This window comes from Gymnoscopelus microlampas (genome assembly GCF_963454915.1).
Source record: "Gymnoscopelus microlampas genome assembly, chromosome: 19".
Classification (NCBI taxonomy): domain Eukaryota; kingdom Metazoa; phylum Chordata; class Actinopteri; order Myctophiformes; family Myctophidae; genus Gymnoscopelus; species Gymnoscopelus microlampas.
In genome coordinates this window covers 39,406,472-39,426,224 of record NC_139956.1, presented here as the reverse complement: position 1 = coordinate 39,426,224, position 19,753 = coordinate 39,406,472, and the positions used below count along the sequence as shown (strand labels likewise).

Below are 19,753 nucleotides of genomic sequence, written 5' to 3'. Positions count from 1 at the left end.
ATGTGAACAATTCATGCCCAGAGTCACCTAATTACAGCTTTTTTGCAGTGCGATCGGTAACAGTGATAAGGTTGGAAATCACAATGTCACCGCAGCGTGTGATCAGAGTTTGAACTGCTCCGAACATAAAACAAACAGTCCCATGAGATTACAAAGAAACACAGATGCAGTTGAGGAATAAGTACTCATATTGGGCCTCATGCAGCAACCGTTTTTAAGAGGAAATTTCTTCTTAAACCCACTTAAGAGGTTTTTAAGAAGATGCTGGTATACTCCAATGTTTTCCTAGCTGTGATCTGTTCACAGAATCAGAATCTCAGAACAGAATCTACACACACTGAAGAGCACTCTTAGGGTGGCCTTTGAGTTCTTATGTGTGACATGTTCGTGCAAAAATAATTTATTCTCGAAGTTTCTTCAATTCTACAGTTGTATAATAGTAGAAGCATTATACAGCTGCGCGGCCCGAACGTGTAGCGTGACGCGTTGTCCACTTTGCATCGCAGATCCACCTTACAGCCACCTCACAGTGTGAGAGAGAGTATTGTGTGAAAGTAGGGCAAAGTCGCTTATGATTTTCAGACATGGCAACGCTGTGGTGAAAAGTAAGGCAAATGCGCGTATAATCAGAGGACATGGCAACGCTGAGTGTCCTGTGCTCCCCTCTTTCCGCAGACCCCCTTGGAGTCTTGGGACACCCGCGAAACATTGTGGAGCCCTTCGGACCCCCACGAAACATAGCGGACCCCTTGGGTAGGCTGTATTTTCAGGGAGCTATAGCCTTCCACACACGCACACACGCACACGCACACACACACACACACACACACACACACACACACACACACACACACACACACACACACACACAGTGCTGCATCGGAATGTCACTGTCAGGAAGGGAAGACGGGTGAGTGACATGGGGACTGAGGGTTAACGACGCTAATGGTGCCTCATTAGCTTAAGCTAATTGATGCTTTAACCCCCTGACTCCAGCTGTCAGCATGGTTCTCCATGCTAACAGGACGGCGGGGAGTGAGCGTGTGTGTGTGTGTGTGTGTGTGTGTGTGTGTGTGTGTGTGTGTGTGTGTGTGTGTGTGTGTAACCTCAGCATGCAGCCTGCTGCTGAGACTGTCTGGCCGAGGAACGTGATAGAACTCGGAGCAAAGGTGAGAGAGAGACAGATTTTCCCCCCAAAGGCGAGGAGTAATGCAGGGCAACCATCGCGAGACTTCCGGGTGCTATTGGGGTAGGCGGTCTTCCGGAAGTCCCGCGAGACGAGATTCCAATCGAGATTTCAGCAAAAGCTACTTTGACAACACTACGGTGGCTCTCGTGTGACAATACTACTGCAGTGACTTCCCTGAGATCCTACACGACACATATATAGTAGGAAAAAAAGTATTTTCGAGCGATATAAATACGATATATACAATATAAATCCCGTTTCGGAACTGCGGTGGGGGTCCTCCAAAATGGACAACATCGCTCGTTATGAATGTGGGCTCCTGGACCACCCTTATGGGGAGTTAACAACCTCAAATAAAGGTAAGAAAAAGCCTGGGGCGAAATTATCCTTTAACTCAAACAACCTGGACTAACCAAATTGTCAAAATGCAACATGAAAATGATATCACCTAAAAAAACAATATCACGAAAAACACAACAAAAACCCAAAGGCTCTATGCACAGCAGCCATATTGGAAATAAATTGGGCTACTTCTTACTTCCTTCACAGGTGTTACCAATGATACTAATTATACTACAATTATACCACCTGAGCAGTAGAAACAGGCAGACACAAACAGAACTGGCTGCCTAGAGCGAGTGGTTCTCAAACCTTTTCATGTCAAGCACCCCCAAAATGAAATGTATTTGGCTGCGGAACCCCGTCTCAAAAAATATTTTGTGCGAATGGGATTTTTCAAAAAAATAGCAGATCTACAAGCTCATAGCGCGGCACTCGGTGCCGCACTATGAGCTTGTATATGCTATTTTTGAATAGCCAAAGCATAAAATACGGTTGAAGTGGTTAAAATTATTGTGACACTATATTAATTCATCCACTGCCACTGACGTAATAAACGTAATTATTCCCATTTACCAACCCTGCCACAGACGTTTTTTTTTTTTTTTTTTTTGACCCAAAGACCAAGGAGATATGATTTTTCGAAGGAGAAGACTCCCATCCACTTCCTTGTTAACTTAAAGCTTAAAAATTCTGTATCTCAGCTCCTGAGTACTTTTTTTTTTCAATGAAAAATCTCTGGCAGTGGGCAAACGCGGCCAGCAATAAGTCTGGCAGTGGATGAGTTAACACATTTTGCTGGGGACCCCTAGTACCCCCACCAAGGACCCCTGGGGGGTCCCTGAACCCCACTATGAGAACCAATGGCTTAGATAAAAATCACACCCTGTGTGAAGGAAGCGGTGCCTTTGGGGCGGGGCTTAACTCATTTCAGTTCGTCCCTATTGGTGGTCTGAGTCCACTTACCAAATGTGGACTTGGTGGCATGCTGCAAACTGGAGTTATAGCTGTTTAAAATCCCGTGCTCATCCCGTGCTTAAACGGACGGACGGCCATAACATACGCTGGGGGTCCCTGGAGCCCTCTTTGCTAACTTCAGCAATTCATGCTCGTACCTATTGGTGGTCTAAGTCCACATGCCAAATGTGGACTTGGTGGCATGCTGCAAACTGGAGTTACAGCTGTTTAAAATCCTGTGCTCATCCCGTGCTCATACGGGCGCTGGGGGTCCCTGGACCCCTCTTTGATAACTTCATCAATTCATGCTCGTGCCTATTGGTGGTCTAAGTCCACATACCAAATGTGGACTTGGTGGCATGCTGCAAACTGGAGTTATAGCTGTTTAAAATCCCGTGCTCATCCCGTGCTTAAACGGACGGACAGAACATACGCTGGGGGTCCCTGGACCCCTCTTTGATAAGCAGTGCCACGTGTGGCCAATGAGAGGAGAGATGGCAGTGGCAAGCTGCAAGTGTGTGTGTGTGTGTGTGTGTGTGTGTGTGTGTTTGTGTGTGTGTGTGTGTGTGCGTGTGTTTGTATGTGTTGCTGCTTTGCCGTGCGCATCCCGTGCTGATACGGACATACGGACAAAGTCAAGCTTAGAGCGGTTGGCACCGCTAAAAATAGACTGTGTTCACTCTGCTCTCAAGGGGAGATGGAGACAGAGCTACACTTCCTGTTACAATGTGACAAATATAAGAGACATTCGAAGATCTTCCCTACAATTAAAGGATCATATAAATAATTTAAATCCACCATTAATAAGTCATCACTTCAAATTAAATATGTTGTATAGGGGAACAGTCTAAATGCATTTTTTTAGCTGTGCAATATGTGTGGAGTTGTCATCAACTGAGGGACAGCCAGTGGACAGAAGAGCCAATCACCTCTATCTGGGGACCCATCGCCAAATAAAAAGGAAAAACAGCGCCCTCTGCTGTTTTTTACTCTTTCACTTGGCTCTGGGGGGAGCTGAACAGAGCACACGTGCGCAAGGAAACCGGGGTTGTTGGTCTACCCTCAGCGCTCCACTTCCGATCCATCCACTTCTCCCAGAGAACGGGATGGATCGTTTTGGTTATAAGCCCACTTGTTTCTATGATGAAAGAGCAAGTTAAAATGTGAATATCTTTCCGTGGTTTTGTCTGCTCCGAGGACGCTATTGTTAAATGAGTTTCGATTTGTTTTCAGTGGGAAGCGAGAGCAGACAGTAAATCCCGGCCACTACATTTGATTGGGTAAAGCGCGGCCTGCTTCCTGATCTGAAGGCACGCCTACTTGTAGGCCAGTGCGTACACGTTATGACAAACCTCCCCGACAGATGCAAGTGGAGAGCAGAATCTGTTCTTGAGAGATTACATCTGGCTAAACAAAGTCACTAACTGCTGCATATCGCCGTTATCATTGTCTCATTGTTTGTTATTCACTTGTTTTCATTATTACTATGCTTGTTATTCATTAATGATAGGATGTACGTTATTCACTTGTTGTCTCTGTATACGTAATGTTATGACTTGTTTATGTATGCTTTGGCAATGTAAAACATATTTTATCACGCCAATAAAGCATTTTGAAATTTAATTGAAAGAGAGAGAGATAGAGAGAGCGAGAGACACAGAGTGTGTGAGACAGAGTGTGTGAGTGAGAGAGAGAGAGAGAGAGAGAGAGAGAGAGAGAGAGAGAGAGAGAGGGCACCGAGGCTCTGTGACTCAGGATTGCCTGTGCTGGTCGTTAGCACTGCCAGTCATCCAGTTGATGTGATTCATTTCCATTCAACATGACGTCTCCTCATTCACACAATTATGTTCTGTAAAGTTTCTGTGTGGCAGGCAAGGAAGGGGTGTGTGTCCGTGTGTCCGTGTCCTCACCCTTCTCTGTGACTCTCATGCACAGGAACACATAATTCCAATCACAGGGTCCTAACCAGACATCAGGGTTAGAAATAGGTCACTCCTCTCCCCAACTTCTCTCGCTCTCTGACTCTCTCTCTCTCTCTCTCCTTCACTCTCTCTGCCACACAACAAATTGTGTGACCCACTTACTCACCCTGAATGTCTCATCAGCCAGACCCCCTGGTCCCAAATGAGATGTCAGCAAGCATAGCGAAAGACACACACACACACACACACACACACACACACACACACACACACACACACACACACACACACACACACACACACACACACACACACACACACACACACACACACACACACACTATATATATATATATATATATATATATATATATATATATATATATATATATATATGTATACGCTAATAGAAAGCATACACACGTACACTCCTACACACATAAAATGTGTGCGCATGTCTGCATACATAACCCATTCACACCAACACACAATCAAGCTACACACACACACACACACACACACACACACACACACACACACACACACACACACACACACACACACACACACACACACACACACACAGACACACGGGTTCACAGACCCAGCTCAGTGTGGCGCGACAGCCAGCTCTGAATAATTGATGGTGGTCTTGAGACGGGCGTGTACCCATGGTGCCATCAGGGAACCTGTGCATCAACACAGACACATGGCTTCTTCTTACCCTCCCCATGGCCACCCTCTAAGACAAGGGTCACGTCAAATTGACCTTCATTAACCCATTAAGAACCGCGAGCGCATCTGTGTCATTGTAAGATGTATTTGGCTATTCAAAAATAGCAGATCTACAAGCTCATAGCGTGCATGGCACATGGAGTGCTGTGAGCTTGTAGATCTGCAATGTTTTTAGAAAAAAATCGTGAAAATGTGTGCAAATCTTTGAATATATATATTTTTAAAGCGAACATTTTTTACTTAATTCTTTGCTTCTGGGGGGGTCCCTGGAACAAGATATTTTGAAATGGGGGTTTGCAGGCCAAATACATATCATTTTGGGAGGTCCTTGACATGAAAAAGTTTGAAAACCACTGATATTATATTATAACACATTGATTTTTTTCAGAAAACTGTTAGGATTTAGAAGACATTTGTAGAATCCCCCAGAAGCAAAGATTTCAGCAATTGTTCGCTTTAAAAAAATACATATTCGAAGATTTGCACACATTTTCAACATTTTGGAATGAAAAACCTTTGTGACAAATATTCTAGTTACTTCTGTACTGGCCTCACTGATTTCCAATCAGTTATCCAGCAAGCTAAACACGTCCATAAATAATTCTCAGGACCACGACATGCTGTTTAGATCCTTTACTCATGGAGCAGTGTGAAACTGAAAAATACAGAGTGTACAGTAGCACTGATGAGTATAAATGCCATAGTATAACATAAAATCTGAATTACATATGCATAGAAATACCTCAGGCACTTGGGCAAAGTAATTATTAGAACAAGAAGAAATTATATACATTCAAGGCAACCATCTACAGTAAATTGTAAACAACCAAACATGTTGGAGTCAAATGACTGAACACTCTTTCACAGATATATGAATGCAGAAACATAACAAATGCAATTGAATTACTCTGAGGGTAAAAGTCTGTATCCTTACATTACATGGCAACAAGGCAGGAGCCCACACACATGTTAGCTAACTGGCTGCTCATCTACCAAACATCTTGAACATAAATCTGGTCAAACATAATGTGCTCATATCAAAGATACATCCCTCCACAATATATAAACTTACAAGCAATGCCTTCTGAAGAGCTATAAACAAAGGATGGCATGGATTGCAAACTTCTGCTTCTCTGGAACACACATCTCTTATTCAGAGCCTCTAAAGAATAACTTCCTGTGACCCAAGAACTAGAAAGTCAATGCAGAAATAATATAGTGTCCAGCAGAGGGCTCCAAAACACTTCACGTTAACTGGCAGGGCCAGAACAACTTCCTTGGCCTACTGGCAGCGTGCCTACTTCCTGTAGGCTGTATCCGAAGTTACGATTCCCCCAAAAATCCCAAATACTTTGGTACATTCTTCGTTACTGTAAAAGAAAAGGACGCGCCAAACTTCCTGCGTCTACTCTTGAGACTGTGGCCGTGTCATTAAGAGGACTTATAGAAACTAAAGCTCATCTAAACAGAATTCAAAACAATTGAGTCTGTTTTTGCAAGAGGTTCAAGTGACATTACAGGTTCAGGGTTTAGGTTTGCAATGGAAGGGAGGTATAGGTATGTGTGTGTGTGTGTGTGTGTGTGTGTGTGTGTGTGTGTGTGTGTGTGTGTGTGTGTGTGTGTGTGTGTGTGTGTGTGTGTGTGTGTGTGTGTGTGTGCGCGCGTGCGTGCCTGCAGTGGGATGATCATTGAGCAGTGTTCCTCTTGGCAGCGGGATTGCATCTGTCTGTCTGTTCAATGTAGGCTGCGCTATGAGTGTCCACTAAATACGAATGCGAAATGAGCGTAGATTACATGAACCCTGGTCAACAAACGGCAGGGCAGGGCTGACTGAACACACACACAGACTGCGGTAGGTGAGAAACACTACAGGTTTGGGTCAGGCAAGAGATCCCATAGGGCCTCGGCTTTACACGACAAATGCATTAACTGTAGCTGGCCCCATGCACTATGGGAATGATGATGTCCCACCCAGCCAGGTGCATGCACTATGGGTACGTATGATGTTCCACCCAGCCAGGTGCACTATGGGTATGATGTTCCACCCAGCCAAGTGCACTATGGGTATGATGTTCCACCCAGCCAGGTGCACTATGGGTATGATGTTCCACCCAGTCAGGTGCATTTGTAACTGACAGACTGGCAGAGAGAGAGAGAGAGAGAGAGAGAGAGAGAGAGAGAGAGAGAGAGAGAGAGAGAGAGAGAAGTTGCGTGATTAAGGGAAGAAGGAAGGAGCGTGGAAATTGGAAAAAAAGAGAGAGGAGAGAAAACGAGTGAAAAGGGAGGAAGGAAGTTTGGAGAGAGATAAGAAATTGTGTGTGTGTGCGTGTGTCCAAGCCAAGGCTGACAATGAAAATGGATTAGTAAGAGTAGAGTATTAGAGTGCATGCCATAAATAAGGCCTGTGGCAGCTGACTCCGGTCACTTTACTGCGTGTCCTCTCTCTCTCTCTCTCTCTCTCTCTCTCTCTCTCTCTCTCTCTCTCTCTCTCTCTCTCTCTCTCTCTCTCTCTCTCTCTTTATCTCTCTCCCGTCTTTTCTGCCTATCTGTTCACTTTCCTATCTGAATAAATCTAAAAAAAACAGAACATGGATTCCAGGAAGAAGGTTCTGTGTGTGTGTGTGTGTGTGTGTGTGTGTGTGTGTGTGTGTGTGTGTGTGTGTGTGTGTGTGTGTGTGTGTGTGTGTGTGTGTGTGTGTGTGCGCGCGCCCGCCCGCTCACTGTAATGTCCCATCGCAGATGCAGCCTCGTTATCTAGAAAGAGTGCACAGATCAGGACTGACAAGGACTTCAATTCTCTCTCTCTCTCTCTCCCTCTCTCTCAGTATTATCTGTGGCTATGTGAGGGTCTGTCTCGGCTATCTTATTTCTCCATTCATCTCTCTATCTCTCCATCTCCCTCTCTTCTCAATCTCGCTCTGATGGCTCTCTCCGTTTCTACTATCGTCCGATCTCCAATCCTCCTCTCTTTCCCTCTCTCCCTCTCTCCCCCTCTCCCCCTCTCGTTATCTGCAGATGTTAAACCATTAGAAGGTGGAAACAATGGCACAGCGTCAGTGGTGTAAAGTAACTAAGTACATTTACTCAAGTACTGTACTCAAGTAAAATGTTGAGGTATTTTTACTTTTTCTCCAGACTTTTACTTGTAACAGAGTACTTCTATATTGCCGAATTCATACTTTTACTTAAGTAAAACATGTTTACTTTTTCCACCACCACCACCACACAGCTTGTAGATCCGCTATTTGAAAATAGCGGATCTACAAGCTCACAACGCGTTGCATCGGGTTTCTGTGTCTCCATATTGCAGTGAGCGCGAAAGAGAAGTAGTCTATTTCAACCCATCTCTCTCTCTCTCAGTCACACACACACACACACACACACACACTCACACTTTTGCAGGGGGGTCATTGGCCGAAGGGAACACCAACTCTACATTAACCATATTTTCATTCCATCATTATGGTGTGTGCACAGGTTTGTGTACGCTGTGTGTTTGTGTGTGTGTGTGTGTGTGTGTGTGTGTGTGTGTGTGTGTGTGTGTGTGTGTGTGTGTGTCTGTGTGTGAGAGACTGCGTAACACAAGCATTTATGCATGTACAGTACATACTGAATATCATTGCTAACGGGCAGAAACCAGCTCCATTTTGACACTTTTGCATTTTTTTCCCCATAAATCAGCACTATTGAACACACTTCACATCTGTGTGTTAATAACATATTGAACCAATGAAAAGTATTAAAAAGCGCTTCTGACAAAACCAGCTAACTCCATTGGATCCTCAAACTTTCTGCTAAACCAGCTAACTCCACCAAAGAGGGGTGGACTTAGCTTTAGCTGGTTTTGCTGACTCCAGGCTCCACCCCCTTTTGACCTCCAACCTCATTGTGAGCTTGGAGGTCCATTCAGCTGTTCTTATCAATGATGAACAAAACCTCCTAACTCCACCTTTTTGTTTTGTTTTAGTCATTTCCTTAAAAAAAATGGACATTTTGGAGTTAGCTGGTTCCTGCCGGACAGCAGAGATATACGCATTGCGTGTGCAGCCAGGAATATGGGTGCATACAGTACATGTGTTTACTGTAAAACTTGTGTGTGTGTGCAAGCCTGTGCATATATTCCTCGTAATGCAGTAATGCTGATTTAGTGGTGTTGTTTTTAGGAGCAAACCGCTTCCCACATCCATAGTTGGGATGTTAAAACAAGCAGTGAGCAGGTGTATGCAGTTTTATTGGAGCGTAAACCAAATTAGTGGCTTTGCGAGGCAATACATTTGCTGCACAGAGACGAAATTAAAGGTCATTTTTCTTATTTTCTTTTGGCAGCCTGCTGATATTTTGCCGTGGAGGGTGATAGTCAGCAGGTGTTCAACTGCTATTCCAGCTATGTATTGATCCACTGTTGTTGTCCTTCTCTCCAATGTATTCATTGCAATTACGCCGCAAGTATTGCCCCTGTCCCCTGTGAGCTTGTAGATCGGCTATTTCCTGCCAAAGTATCTATATAGGTCTGAAGTGGTTTTGTAATAATATTAAACATCTACGAAGTAACTAGCAACTAAAGTTTTCAAATAATTGAAGGAGGAGGAAAAGTTAAATAATTGTGGCACGGTGGCGCAGTCGGTAGCGCTGTCGCCTCACAGCTAGAAAGTCCTGGATTCGATTCCCGCCAGGGACGCTGTGGGCGCTGGGGGGCGTGTTCTATCCTCTGCGTCATCAGTGCCCATACCCTAGGTGGGGTTGGCGAAAGGGCCTACTCTGTGGGAAGTTTGCATGTTCTTCCCGTTTTCCCTATGGTACCCTCACAAAAAACATGCAGTAATCCTGCTCTCTATACTGCCTCACCCTGGTCAGCCGGGGCACCTGATGGAGGGGAAAGGAACTGGTTGGAATAACGTGTTCCTTCCATGCGCTACGTCCTACCGGGGAAACTCCCCCCTGTCAGGTGATAAGAAGCGGCCTGCTCACTATTCATGCTCCTCATTGAAGGAAGCATGAGCTCAGTCCGGGGCTCTCCCCAGGCTGGCAGAGGGAGAGTAGCACCCAGGATTACAGCTAAGGCAATTGGCACTGGGTGAAAAAAATGGGTAACAAATATTGTGGGATATAAATTAAACAAAAAGTAGTAAAAGTTTTGCATATTGGAAGTACTCCAGTAAAGCAAAAATACCTCAAAGTAAATGTACTTAGTTACTTTCCACCACTGCACATAGTCCAGTTATTTTTGGGGCACTTGTCTGCGCTATAGTTGCCATTTCACACAACAGGGTTTAATTACTTAATTAGTAATTAGTAATGAATTACTCATCATCACAGAACCACACAATGAAGTGCACATCTTGTGGTCATTCAAGCCACCTCCAAATGAAATCAATGGAAATGTACAAAGGTGGACAAAGTACTCAACTGTTTTACTTAAAGGGGAGACACCAGGGAACTTTCCTCTCAAAAGTAATGACGCATATCTCTTAAAGACCCCCTAAGGATGTCCCCAAAAAAAATCGTTTGAAAAAGAATAAATAGAAATAGGCATATTTGAAGTTATAAAAAAGAGCTCCCTCTGGTGGCTTTACTTCGGGAAATAGGCGATTGTGCAATATCCGTGACGTCAAGCGTATGTGACCGCAGCTGGGGAATCGCTACCAGTGTTGCCATGTCCGTTTATTATAAGCGACTTGTTTTTATAAAAATAGCTGCTTATTTCTCTCGTAGAATCTGGCAACGCAGCAGTGCGCGTCATAGGTCTGTTTACTGAGGAAGAAGTTGTTGTTTTTGTCGTTGGTGTTGGTCAAGCAGGTATTTGTAGTATTAGTGTTAGTTGGTCGGTAGTAGTTGTGATAGTAATAGTAGTAGTAGGCCTAGTGTAGTTTTAACAGCTTTTTTAAAAGCTAAAACAGCCTTCTTAAAGGCTAACGAAGCTAGCAAGCTAACAACATGCCCAGGACTTGCGTTATTGGAGGTTGCAGTAACTCCAACTATGATGGAGTAACTTTGCACTTTTGGCCAAAGTGTGAGAAGCTTGCTCGCAAGTGGGATCGCTTCGCACGGATCAAGAGGGCAGACTGGACCAAGGGGACCCCAGGCGTGTCGACGATATGTGGGATCCACTTTACTCCGGGCGATTACGATGGCTATGGGCAGTGGAAAGCTGGACTAATCGCAAGGCTGAGACTCAGGAAGGATGCAGTTCCCACAGTCAATGTCGGGTTTTCTGGTGCTCCGTCAGCCACAGTTACACAGCGATCAAGAGCGTCTGCCATGATGGAGATAAATCGGGTGAGTGTCTGTGTTATAAATGCATTTTTATTGTTTTCATAACCAACATGGGTACATTATGCATTGGCTTGGACACTGGCTACACCCACGACATGACAATTGACAACGTATACAATAAACATAAGTTATTCCTTCAACTGCTGAAGTAAACGGCATACAAATGGGTCCATCTGCATCATGTAGCCTGTGCTTTGAGAACAAAACGTTATATTATGCCTTCTAAATAGCGCGGGTAAATGTTATTTTGCGCGCGCTAATACAGTGAGTGTGAGCCTAGCTCTGGTCCCTGTTAGAAGGACCTCTCCTAACAACTCTATATTGCAGGGGTCTCCAACGTTTTCAGGCCAAGGACCCCCTAGCTGAGAGAGAGATGAAGCAGGGACCTCTAGATTGTATAGAATTGTGTTTCAGATTAAACTATTTAGGTTTTTACTTGGTCTGCTCTTTTTTTCCCTCTACACCTCTGTAAAAAAAAGAAAATAGCAGATCTAAAAATAGCAGATCTACAAGCTCACAGTTGTTGTAGATCTGCTATCTTTGGCTAAAGTTCTCCTCAGAAAAGGGATGCTATAGGGTTCAAGTGGTTCATGTAAAAATAAATAATCATATCACACAAAGATTTGGTGGCCCCCTGTAGTAACTCTGAGGACCCCCTAGGGGTCCTGGACCCCCTGTTGAAGACCCCTGCTATATTGGATCAATACTGATGTGCACTATGCTGACAGCTTCTACTTGGTATTGTCATCAATACTGTGACATAACCTTTGCATATTGTTAATGTTTTTTATGTTCTATGCTATTTGAATATAGTGCCTGGCACCTACTGTCACAGAGAGTACAGCGGGCCCTTCATCCGCGGTATCTCACACTGAGCCAACACCTGTAACTCCAGATGCACGATTGTGTGATCACCACCACCAAGGCACACAGTGCACATGGATACCAACTCCACATAAGAGCATTCGTGAGTGATCAAAACGTATTTTTCAATTGAACTATTTGCCAGACCCAAGGGGTCTGGCTTACATGAGGCTCTGTACCTGTTTTCTTCATACATGGGCATGCCCCCTTTGTCCTTAGGCCCCAGCCATAAAAGTCTGTCCCCCTTCCATCCATACATGGGCATGTTTTGTACCTGTTTTCTCCATACATGGGCATGCCCCCTTTGCCCTTAGGCCCCAGCCATAAAAGTCTGTCCCCCTTTCGTCCATACATGGGCATACACCGTGACGTAGTGCTGGGTCTGGCAGAACCAGGTCTCCTCCTACAAAGTACAACAACTGTGCCATGGCTCAATAACAATAGCTGCCAATTTTTCTGTACTTTTAGGTTGTCAAACCAGTTCTCCCAAGATGATTTCCATTGGTGTGCAGTGTGAAATTATGTTGGACGAACCAGAGGCAGCTATGGAGTTGTATGAGGAAGAGGAGGAGGAAGAAGAAGAGGAGGAAGCCATTGAAGACATGGATGATGAGGATTATCTCCCAGGAGAAGATGAAGAAGATGAAGAGGATGGGGAGATGACATTGTCTGGGTCAGTGGCCATGTTTAGCATCACATGTATGCACTGTAGACTGTTGGTATTTTCTATCTCAGATGATACAAATGTAGATGTCAGGTTGGCGATACAAAAACAAATGTATGCATAATACATTAGTTTAGGAAGTTTTCAGTGAAGACATTGCATTGCAGCTGCTAGTACTATTACTAATGCTAATAATACTAATAATAGTATCAATAATATTTATTATGATTAACATTATTGTGAGTGACGTTCACAGATGTGCACCACAATTGCCTATAACTCAGTGCAATTTTGCATTATCTTAGGACTATCTGAGGGTAAATAATGTGTATGCTGTGTTGACATTCAATTCATACTTCACAAGTTCTAAATGTCTGTGCAAGTACAATAACATGCTAACCATTTAACCCAGAGCAAGGAGTTCAATCTTGTATGTATGTATTCTTTTTCCAGAGAGCCAGAAACCTCTGACCCAGGTCCTGTGAAGGACAGGAAATATCTTGTGTTTCGGTCACAGCTAATGACCCTGTTCCAACACTGTGTGCTGTGTCTTGCCGAAACACCTGGCACAGTCAGAGAATGTGGAACCGCCATCTACGTCACACAAACCTGCAAGTCCTGTGGCCATGTCAAGAAATGGGACAGCCAGCCAAAGATTGGGAGTGTTGCTGCCGGGAATTTGCTGCTGTCGGCTGCGATTCTGGCTTCGGGAAGCATGCCAACCAAAGCCCTGCGCATGCTCAACATACTGGGAGTGGCGACCATGCACCGGAACACCTTTTTTAGGCATCAGAAAGCCCATCTTGAGCCTGCCATTCTACAGGTCTGGAAGGACGAGCAAAGTGGCATCATCGCGTCGCTCAAGGATATGGGTGAACCACTGGTGTTGACAGCAGATGGGAGGAGTGACAGCCCAGGACACTCAGCTAAATTTGGCACGGTCAGCATTATTGAGCAGAGGATCAACAAAGTTCTCCACGTTGAAATTGTACAGGTATGTGATGCATGTCTTTTTTCCATTTCTTAATTGCTCAACTATCTGTTTTACATTCATTTTCTAGGTCAATTAGTGTTTAGTTTTTTTGTCTTTCTTTCTTTTTCTTTATTTTAGAGTAATGAGGTGAAGAGCTCGTCTTGGTGTGAGCTTGAGGGACTGAAGCGGACCAAGACCTTCCTGGGTGGTGCTGAACTGGTAGTGGGAACACTTATCACAGACAGAAATCGGCAAGTAGCCAAATGGATCCGAGAAATCTGGCTAGGAGTCAAACATCGGTTCGACATTTGGCATATTGCAAAAGGTATGACCTAGTGTGCATTAACAGTAATTAAGTTATTGTTTGTAAGTTTGGAATTATTGAAGAAATGCACCTAAACATTTTAATCTGACTAAACTACTTGATAATGATATCCCTAGACAATCTTTCTTCTGATTATTTTAATCTAGTAACAAACTGTATAATGTCAGAACATTTTGCAGAATTGTTCTGATTGTAGACTAATACAAATATGTATTCTTTGACTAGGCATCAGCAAGAAGATAGTCTTGCTGGCCACTAAGCGAGAGAGCAGAGCTGTAGGGCTGTGGCAAAAATCCATCATAAACCATCTGTACTGGTCTGCTGGATCGAGCACGGAAGCCAACAGGGACATGATTCTTGCGAAATGGCAGGTTGTGCTCTACCATTTGCAAAATCAACACACAGACCTCCCAAATCCACTAATGCCTGCATGTCCCCATGATCCATTAGAAGAGCACGAAAGAACAAAGGAATGGCTGGCACCAAGTAAGTGACCATTTCATTTTGTATTTAGATGTCTATAGGCTATAGCAACAGTATTTTTAAATGTATTTTAGTCAAAAATAAATGAAGAGGATGGGGAATAAATGAATTAAAATAATGTAGCAGCCTCGGGTCTAAATGGGTTAATGCATGCCTGGAATTCAATCTGATGGGGTTTATACTTTTTGTGTTTGTACCCTGCTCCCCCAGACTCTGCTAGCTCAGTTGGTCTGGAGAAGATCCTCCATGGGACTTTGATCTCAAAGGATATTTCAAAGCTCTCCACTGACCACCAAACATCTAGTCTGGAGGCCTACCACGCACTGATCCTGCACTTCCTACCGAAGCACACATGCTTCTCCTACACAGGAATGCATGCCAGGTAGGCATTACATTTCACAACTGTTATTGTATCTTTTGATTTTATGGGTTGCATTACTATTCAGGGATATGCTCTGTTTTTGTTCTTAACGTCTTCTAGAACATACCTTGCAGTCATGCATTACAATGAAAACAGTGGACGCATGCAGGCAGTGCGTAAAAGAGATGGTATGGTACGGTGGTCAGTCGTCTTCCCAAAGGCAAAGAAGGGAGATTATTCGCTCCGCCCAGTGAAAACCAAACCCACTTTCGGTGAGTGTCTACACTATTATTGTGCAACCTTGGTACAACTAATATATTTTATATATTCTTCTTTCCTCTTCTTTTCCTTTCAGGGGTCGCCACAACGAATCATCTGCCTCCATCTCACCCTGTCCTCTGCCTCCTCTTTTTTCACACCAACTAACTTCATGTCCTCTTTCACTACATCCATAAATCTCCTCTTTTATCTTCCTATAGGCCTCCTGCCTGGCAGTTCCAACCTCAGCATCCTTCTACCGATATACTCACTACCCCTCCTCTGTACATGTCCAGACCATCTCAGTCCGGCCTCTTTGGCTTTATTTCCAAATGATCTAACATGGGCTGTCCCTCCAATATACTAGGTCCTGATCCTATCCATCCTCGTTACTCCCAGAGAGAACCTCAACATTTTAGTCTCTGCTACCTCCAGCTGTGCTTCCTGTCTTTCCCTCAGTGCGACTGTTTCTAAACCATACCATACAACATACAGTTGGTGCCTACTGAGTTTGTAGTTTCTCATGTGACTTTCACTTGTGTGAGCCAACCTAGCTCACGCAATAAATGTAGTTCCAAATACTACCACGAGATGGCGCTTTGGAGTCACCTTTTTTTCGGTTTCAAACAGACAGACAGATAGATGTCTTATATTATTATTATTATTAATAATAACTAGCAATAATTAAGTGTGCTTAGAGCGTTTACATTTTGATTGGGTTTTCTGTTCAGCGTCAGGCAGTCAGTCCCACCACCGTCTTGTTCACCTTCCCTTTCATTCTTGTTGATACTTTCCTATCACACATCATACCTGACAATTTTCTCCACCCGTTCCAACCTGCTTGCACTTGTTTCTTCACCTCATTTCTACACTCTCCATTGCTCATAGGGCAGAACACTGTCCAATATATAAACAGTATATATATATATATATATATATATATATATATATATATATATATATATATATATATATATATATATATATATATACATACACACACATAAAATAACAATTGTGCACATCTCTAGACCCCAACGGGAGGTGCGGGCCAATGCAAGACAAAATTACAAAATAATACAAAAGGTAGCCTTCAAAAGAAGGGGCCGCACACTCTTGAAATGCATGATGACTTATTGATGCAGTATACTGTATTACTGCATCATTAATTGTATCTTCTTTTTTTGTTACAGAATATACCACAAAGGTCATGGAGATGGAAAAGTGTCTGGAGCCAGTGACTGCCAGCCGATGCCTATTGCCCCGCCACCGCTATGCCACAATGCAAAACGCCCAGAGTTGAGCCTTGCAGTTGCGACATATGTGAGTCGCTACAAGAAGGATTAATCGGCAGGACCCACCTATGGTAAGTTTCTACAATATCAATATGTTTGCTCACTCTGTTGTTACACAATCAAACCCCCCACCAAATACTTTTTTTCCTGACCATGTTGTATGTTTAGAATCTTTTTCTATGGGTCGTTGAGCCAGATGATCACGTTGAGGTTGTTGAATTTCATAGTCTTTACCGTGACTGTGTGTGTGTAAATGGGTTAATAAAAACGTGGCAGGTAGCATTTTGCCAAAAGGCAAGAATAGAAAATTCATGATGCTAATTGAATGATTTACTCTTGTACACAAAATCTAGATGTTTATGTCTTGATCTTATGTTAATATAAAATTGTGTAAACAAGCAAAATATGAAGGGGCACAAAGAAGTCATGTACAAATGAAAGCACCTGAAGCCATTATTGGTAGAAACGTGAAGGAGTTATTTATTTTTCTTTACATTTGAAACTATTTGTTTTATCATGGCAGTCTGAATCCAGTGTACGGAATCCCCGCTTCATTTGGGAATCTGGATCTGATAGCTTGGACCGAACACGAAGGAATCGGGACTCTGTTGTACCTGCCAAGATATCCCCAGTTCCAAAAAACAAACTGTCTGTAAGCTGTGTAACGGAACTTTCTGTGGAAGAAAAAGTAAAACAGAGTTGATGCCTATTTTGATGTTGTGATTTTTTTCTTTTGGACTTACAGTAATGTTATTGTTGTTATATGTTGTTGTTAGTGTTATTCAGTGCGACTGCCAAAGAAAACAGTAATGTCTTGGTTGCAACTACTTTTCCACAGTACTGTACACGTGTAGTATATAATGTGCTCCTTGGTGCAGTGGTTCTAATAATCTTTTGGGTCAGGTTTGACCCAAAAGATTACAGTGTTACTTTATAGAACATTAAATGTATGTCAAAGGATGGTATGTAAACATGTACATTTTTCCCCCTAAGACACAGTATGTGACACAGAAAAATGTACAGAATATCCTTTCCCATAAGGACAGATTGAAAATAACTTTGTACTTACATTGAATAACAATTTGAACCCCAGCATTTCTATTCTGGGGGGGGACATTCCCCCCAAACATAGCAGATCTACAAACTCACACCGTGTTGTGTAGCTACGGATTGTGAGCTTGAAGATTAGCAACTTGGTGTAGATGAAAAAAGGTATAGAGGGTGTAAGTAGTGAAATTGAACTGATATTGATGAATTACAAATATTATCAATGTGTTCTACCTGTACTTGCACCGTGGCACCAACTATGAGAAACCCTGCCTAGTGAAACCAGTACAAAATAATATATGTTGGAATAGTTGTAAAGTACATAATATGAGCTAATAAAACAGGTCTGTGGGTATTTGTAGCCACCAAATACTGCCACCAGGTACCAGTATTTATTGGTTTACGTTTTTTTTGTTGAAAACTCATTGATGATTGAAACTCACTCATGCTGGGTAACCAGTCGATCTGCATCGGCTCTATTGTCCTGCCTGTATTGATGGTAGGCTGTTCTCAGCACATGCACATCCAGGCAGACTGTTGAGAAGCCTGGGTGTGCAGTAATGCACACTATTGGGGGACACTCATTGATGGTGCGGAGTGTCTCCCTATAGCCACGGCAGCAGACACACTCATCATGGGTGGGCATCACCACACAATTTCCACAGGTGCACCTACAACAAATATATTTATACCATTATTTCTTAAAATGTTTATATTAAAACAATAATGCTAAACCAATATATTTATGATCTTGAAATTATGCAGGCGTTGTTTTATTAGTTACAAGTTTTGAAATGTATAAAAAATGTTTTGAAAATAGCCTATCTACAAGCTTGTAGATTGGCTATTTTCAAATGGTCGAAAGGTATATATAGGACTGATGTGTGTAATGTATGTTTTGTAATAATAATCCAAATCTACAAAGTACCTAGTAACTAAAGTTTTCAAATAATTGGAGTTTTGAATGTAGTGGAGTAAAAGTATAATATTTGCCTCTGATATATAGTGGAGTAGAAGTAAAAGTATTGCAAATTGAAAATACTCATGTGAATTAAAAATGCCTCAAAATTATACTCAAGTACAGTACTTGAGTAAATGTAGTTACTTTACAGCACTGTACCAATTAGTGTTCCCCACTCGCACTGGCCCAGGGGGAAGGGGTGGTGCTGCTCCAGGACCAGGTCCTTGTGGATCAGGTTCAAACCTGAAAGGTTGAAGTGCTGCTGCAATCTCCACCTCTTCATCTTCTACATCCTCTTCATCTTCATTCTCCACAAAATCCTCATCATCGTCATCGTCTTCTTCATCTTCATCTTCGTCTTCATCATCATTCTCCACTAGTTCCTCTTCATCTACTTCTTCATCATCATCCTCCACTAGTTCCTCTTCGTCTACATCTTCATCACCATTCTCCACTGAGTCCACCAATTCCTCATCTTCATTCTGTAACAATTCCTCTTCATCCTCAAAATCGGGAGATGGGGAGGACTGGAAACTATGGTTGCTCTCGCTGTCAGACATTTTCAATTATAGGTGGGATACGCGTGGGTATATAGGTAAAGTCGCGCAGTTGTGACGCACAGTACATAGCTAAAATATCCAATCTATAAGCTCATAAGTAAAGTGAGCTTGTTGATCTTACATTTTCCAAACACATCCTGATAGCCAATTAATTTCTAGTTTCCATGACATTTCGTCAAATCTCTATGTGACATATTTGAAGGGTTTAGCTTTTATGCCAACTTTGTGTAACTAACCCAAGTCTGGAATGACCATAGGCCTACATAGTAGCAATCATATACAAAACGTTTATGATTGTAGCTGTAGCCTACCTAGCCCACTATTATGCATAAATAATATAAATCAATATAGGAAAAAGGCGATAATTATGTTTGACAACAATCAGCTGCTTATCATCAGCGGGTCAAAAGGGCGTTTATGTGAGCACAGGGCAAGAGACATGTCATTAGCGTTTGTGAAGGATCTTATAACGTTTGAGATTTAATTCCAGTGAAAAAAAAATTGGCATAATTGTATTGTAGGCTAATTCTATTTGTGTCCAGCGTCC

At 42.9% G+C, this 19,753-nt stretch overlaps 2 protein-coding genes across 2 annotated transcripts in view; one reads left to right on the top strand and one right to left on the bottom strand.

The window, feature by feature from the left end:
• LOC311034696 (VPS10 domain-containing receptor SorCS2-like) overlaps positions 1-19,753 on the bottom strand; it is a 295,855-nt gene that overhangs the window by 99,557 nt on the left and 176,545 nt on the right. The gene's annotated exons all lie outside the window — the stretch shown is intronic.
• Positions 11,077-15,817, top strand: LOC311035119 (uncharacterized protein; the record flags this gene model as incomplete). The annotated part of the gene is made up of 8 exons (XM_084043197.1): positions 11,077-11,418; positions 12,792-12,952; positions 13,397-13,937; positions 14,055-14,241; positions 14,467-14,727; positions 14,935-15,106; positions 15,206-15,357; positions 15,711-15,817. The coding sequence occupies 8 exons, from the start codon at positions 11,077-11,079 to the stop codon at positions 15,815-15,817; spliced, it is 1,923 nt and encodes a 640-aa protein (XP_083899323.1).